Source organism: Trematomus bernacchii, unplaced genomic scaffold (genome assembly GCF_902827165.1).
Source record: "Trematomus bernacchii unplaced genomic scaffold, fTreBer1.1, whole genome shotgun sequence".
NCBI classification, from domain to species: domain Eukaryota; kingdom Metazoa; phylum Chordata; class Actinopteri; order Perciformes; family Nototheniidae; genus Trematomus; species Trematomus bernacchii.
The window spans coordinates 486,178-491,109 of NW_022987552.1; the positions used below are offsets into that span (position 1 = coordinate 486,178).

The window sequence follows — 4,932 nt, forward strand, 5'->3', positions numbered from 1 at the left end:
TCCCCACAGTGTAAATAAAGTATTTAAAAAAACACCTTCCTTGGCTCTGACACAAACTGTATCACTTTCTTTGTTGCCTCATACCTGATCCCAGGATATCACCACAGCTCCACTAAATGTGCAACACCTTCCTTGGCTCTGACACAAACTGTGTGTTGTTTACAAAGTGAGAGCCAGGGCAAAGAGAGGTGTTCAACCCAACAAAGCGTTGTGTTGTCAGTGTGTTGGAGATAGAGAGAGAAACACAACTCATTATAACATTGATTAAAAGTACTCTTTTTATTTGGGTTATATATCATTAAAGCCGTAGTAAAAAAAGGAGTAACATATTCCATTGGGACTTAAGCTAATTAAAACATCCTAAGATACTGGAGGCATTTCAGCTTTAGGAATACATATAGAGTAAAAAGAGAGTATAGTAAATATATTGTATAGACTATTGATCAGATATATACAGCATGTGCAGCAGTTAGGCAGTACAGGTATATATACTGTAGGTATAAGTACACGCTATGATAATTATAAGACATTATATGAATCATTAATAACAAAAACAAATAAAAGACATTCTTAAAATTGATTAGACCAAGTTTGACTGAAAGTCCCTAGAGAGCACAATGAAGAAATATAGATTAGGGATCATTTTACAATTTAGAAATGTTATGAATTCAACCCAACACTTGTATGTTTGAACATGTGCAGCAGTTACAGTGAGAAGTGAAGGTATAAGGTGTGAGTACAAGTACTGCTAATATTGAGATGTTATATACAGAGACTGTAGACTATAGATCAGATATATAACTATGTATGGGAATGTGAGAGCATACTTAAAGGACATTACATCAGAAATGAATGAATATAATAAGCTTTGTTTCCTATCATATGGAGGTGAGTTTCTGAAGGGCCTCTCATGGGGCTCAGGTGTTCTCAGTCATCAGAAATGTTCCAATGATCTCATGGTTCTCCTGTTTTCTCCTGTAGAATATGAGGAGGTGATGTTTGACAGCATGGACTCTGAGGGGAGTTGATGTTGTTGATCAGTCACACAGAGGCAGAAGCCCCTCCATCGTTTTCATCGTTCACCTCATCTTCATCTTCATCTTCATCATTCTGCTCCTGTCAGCATGGAACAGAGACATGGTGAAAACACAGAGCAGAGCTGGAAAGTAACTAAGTACATTTACTCAGTTTTGTATTTCAGTACATATTTTAAGGACTTTACTTGACTATCATCAGTTAATGCTACTTTACACTTTAACGGCTCCTTATTCTGGAGCTTAATGTTGAACCTTTTACTCATCTTCATCCATTCATTTTTATTACACATTCTTGCTTTAACATCTTTTATATTCCTTTTTTTATTATGTATTTATTTCATTCTTAAATTGAGCAGAAATCACCATCTATGATGTATTACATGACAAATATAACTAGTTAAGCTACCCAGTAGTATGTACAGTCATTTTAATAAACCATACATTGCAAATGGAAGTGATACACATTAAAACATCACTTATTATAATCATATATTATATTATTACATTCTGCATAATCAGTACTTTCAATGTAGGTATATTTGTATTATTAATCATATTTATATATTAGAGTATTTCTACATTGTAGTATTGCTACTTTTATTGAAGTGCAATATCTCAGTACTTCCTTTAGTGCCTTGCTCAAGGGAACCACAGAGATACTTCATTTCAACACAACATGCACACTTTACTCCTTTGTTGAATCTTCTGCCTGTCTTATAATCACAGTTAAATGAAAATAATAAATATTACAAGCTATTATTTTATATTTAAACTCACGAGGTTTTTTGTCATCCGTTTTTTGTCCCCTGAAAAAAAACCAAAAAGACAAACATGTTGACTTCAGCTTCAACGGTTTACTTTTTCTTTTCTCTTGAATCTATGAACCCTCACCTTTAGCTCTGGTCCAGATGTGGACTGTAACCACGGTGATGATGAGAGCTGCTAACCCCACAGGCACCATGATGACCCACCACACAGCTGGAAAGAGAGAAGTCCCAAGTGTGAAATATAGTCAGAGATTTTTAGCTGTTAAATGTATTTCTTCTCTTCAGTCACTACCTGGTCCTTCTGGATGTTTGCTGTCTGGTCCTGCAGTTAAAAAAACAAAAAGTTGTATGCATAAATCAAATGACAAAATGATGTGACGTCAAAAACTCAAACCCCCAAAAGCATTATCTGTGATTAAATGTGTGATCAGTGATTTTTAACAACTCATTATATTCTAACCTGGTTTCTCAATTAAGAGCTTCTCTTTTTTATCATAACCATCTGTCACTTCACATTTCAGAAACTCATGAAATCCCTGATAAATGTGAGACGTTGTAAATGTGTTGTTTCAATATATTATTATAACAAGACTGTTAGAAGTTATTTTAAACAGCTTATCATGTTCTCACCTGAGGACTGATCGCTGACGGGAAACAGATGAACTTCTCTTGTGTAATCATCAGTTACTTGACAAGTAAACAACTCAAACCTTGTTGTGTAACTAAAGAGAGAAGTCAGAAATGTCACAGAGGCAGAGCAGAGAGACTGTGATATATTTATATCTCTGTGATCTTTATCCACATCTTGACCCTGAATCAGCCACTTCACTCTGTGTCTACACCGTACATATGGCACCACAGAGCAGCGTAACGTCACCTCATCATTGTCCAGATGTCCAGTCACTGAAGATGGAGATATTGTGAGAGAAAAGACAACAAGAGTAACATTAACTTCATCACTGTTATCATTATTATTATAATTATAATGTTTCAATATAGAGAAAGTTTGCAAACATTATGATGTAAATACTCACTGGTAACCACATACAGAATAACCACAGATTCCGGACCTTGTTGTTCTCCTGATTTGTTGAACTGGCTGCAGCGGTAATAACCAGCATCCTCCTCTGTGACCTTCTTTATAACCAGAGAACAATTCTCTGTAACATTCAGTCTGTCTGATTTAGCTTTGGAATCGTTGTGAATCTGCCCGTCTTTAAACAGCGTCACTCGTGAGTTTCCTGAACAACTGAAGAGCCACTCAGTACTCTCACACTTATCCTGATCATCTATCACATTGTCAAAAGGCAAAGTGACTTCATCTCCAGCTCTGACAATGGGGGAGTAATATTTCACATCTGCAGCTGTTGGGGGAAAAAATCAGAAATAAATATAGACGTCATAAATGCTGACAGAATAATGATTTATTATATAAAAAGGTAAAGAGTTAGAGTTCTGGTTGATCTGTTTAATGAATCATTTAACAACACATTCAAACCAGAGTTAATTACAGATCCACATAACTAACTGAAGTGTTCATAGTGAGTGTGACGATCACTTTAAAGAGTATTGCTATGTGGGTTTTAGTGACCAAGAGTTCACTAAAGTCACCACGTTACAAACACAACTCATCATTCTCAGTTAAAGGAACAGTACGTAGTAAAGTACCGTTAGTGATATTAAAGCTGTTTTATTTAATGTAATTGGTAAATGGTAAATGGACTGTATTTATAAAGCGCTTCATCCAGTCTTTCACCCCCTCAAAGCGCTTTACATACAACAAGTCACCCATTCACACCCAATGCATACAGAGCAATGTGCCCCTTGCTCAATGAAGGGGTTAGAGCCATTTCCCTTTCATCATTATGGTTTGAATGTTTGTCTTATTACTAAAAGGCTTTAGAGGAAACTCTTAACTATTTATTTTTGTGAGTCACGCTACGCTTTAAAAGATGTTAGTTTAAGTGTCACTTATTTGCTGTCGGATGTGACGTGCATGTCTATATGTCTATATGTCTATATATGGCATGACAATGGTTCACAGCTGAGGGTGTGATTAGACAGGAAGCGGTAGGGTCTTTTGACCGTGTTCTTTTTGTTCTTTTTGTTCTTTTTTGATACGGAGAACTTTTAGTTACTTTGAAGCGAGGAAGTTTGTCTTCATGTTTGTATGTCGCCTTGATCAAAGAATAAACCTGATGTGATTCAACGCTACAACAATCTCTGCAAAGTTAGTTTGGAAGCAAAGAGAGGCGCGTCATAACCCACAACCCCGATAGAGGAAAGTGGATATTAATGTAGAAACTGATTCAAACTCTACGACAGAAGGTATCATTCACACACCGTTCCCCATTGGGAGCGACTTGGGGTTAAGCATCTTGCCCAAGGATACATCGATTTCAATTGAAAGACGCCCTCACTACCTTTCATTAACAGTCGTAAACAGTGTGTGTTCTCTGCATCCTCACCTGGAAAGTGGAGCAGCAGCATCAGGAATGAAGACATCATGATCCTTCTGAATTCAGACATCGTGCTTCTCTCTTGGTCTCTGGCTCTCGACTGTCAGAGTCTCTCCCCGGCTGCTTCTTTAACAAGAAGTCAGTACCGATGATAACAGCAGGTAAGCGACAGAAAAGGGGAAGTTGAACGTGGCAAGATGTTTTCTGGTTCCTCATTTCACCTCCAGTGTTTTTCTTCCGAAAACTGAAGGAGAAGTGTTTCGATGTGAAATGGGGTTACACCAGCAGCTCTAAAGGTATGACAACATATAGAAAACCTCAGGCACGTATTCAGCTGAACAACAGAGGAATAATTCAGGCCGATATGAGACGGATCAGTTTGAGCTGACATCCAATCACTGTGGAGGACCGAGCCAAACATACATTGAGACACAATCTGGATGTTTATTTAAGATGACTGCATTCCCAGGCCCTGTGTGGCTCAACACCAAGTGCAGTATGTGGAAAAGATTTGCCACTGTTTCCATCTTTGCTGAATCTGTTTATCTTATTGAAAAATACAGCATGCACTTGTCACCCTAGAGCGGCGGGGTCAAACTCAAGGCCCGGGGGCCAATTCCGGCCCGCGACTATATTTCATGTGGCCCCGCAAGAGCTTGCAAAGAATAT

General features: G+C 37.7%; 1 protein-coding gene across 2 annotated transcripts; it reads right to left on the reverse strand.

Annotated features, from left to right (window-relative positions):
- Nucleotides 1-255: 255 nt before the first annotated feature.
- LOC117477164 lies at nucleotides 256-4,477 on the reverse strand. 2 transcript variants are annotated; one of them, XM_034123805.1, is made up of 7 exons: nucleotides 4,273-4,477; nucleotides 2,839-3,168; nucleotides 2,435-2,707; nucleotides 2,097-2,126; nucleotides 1,929-2,015; nucleotides 1,815-1,843; nucleotides 256-1,116 (listed from the first exon to the last, which is right to left on the reverse strand). In XM_034123805.1, exons 1-7 carry the CDS (start codon nucleotides 4,331-4,333, stop codon nucleotides 1,042-1,044), a joined length of 885 nt encoding a protein of 294 aa, XP_033979696.1. In that variant the 5' UTR covers nucleotides 4,334-4,477; the 3' UTR covers nucleotides 256-1,041. The 2 variants fall into 2 exon arrangements, with proteins under 2 accessions (XP_033979696.1, XP_033979697.1); XM_034123806.1 differs by lacking the exon at nucleotides 1,815-1,843.
- Between the last annotated feature and the right edge of the window lie 455 nt (nucleotides 4,478-4,932).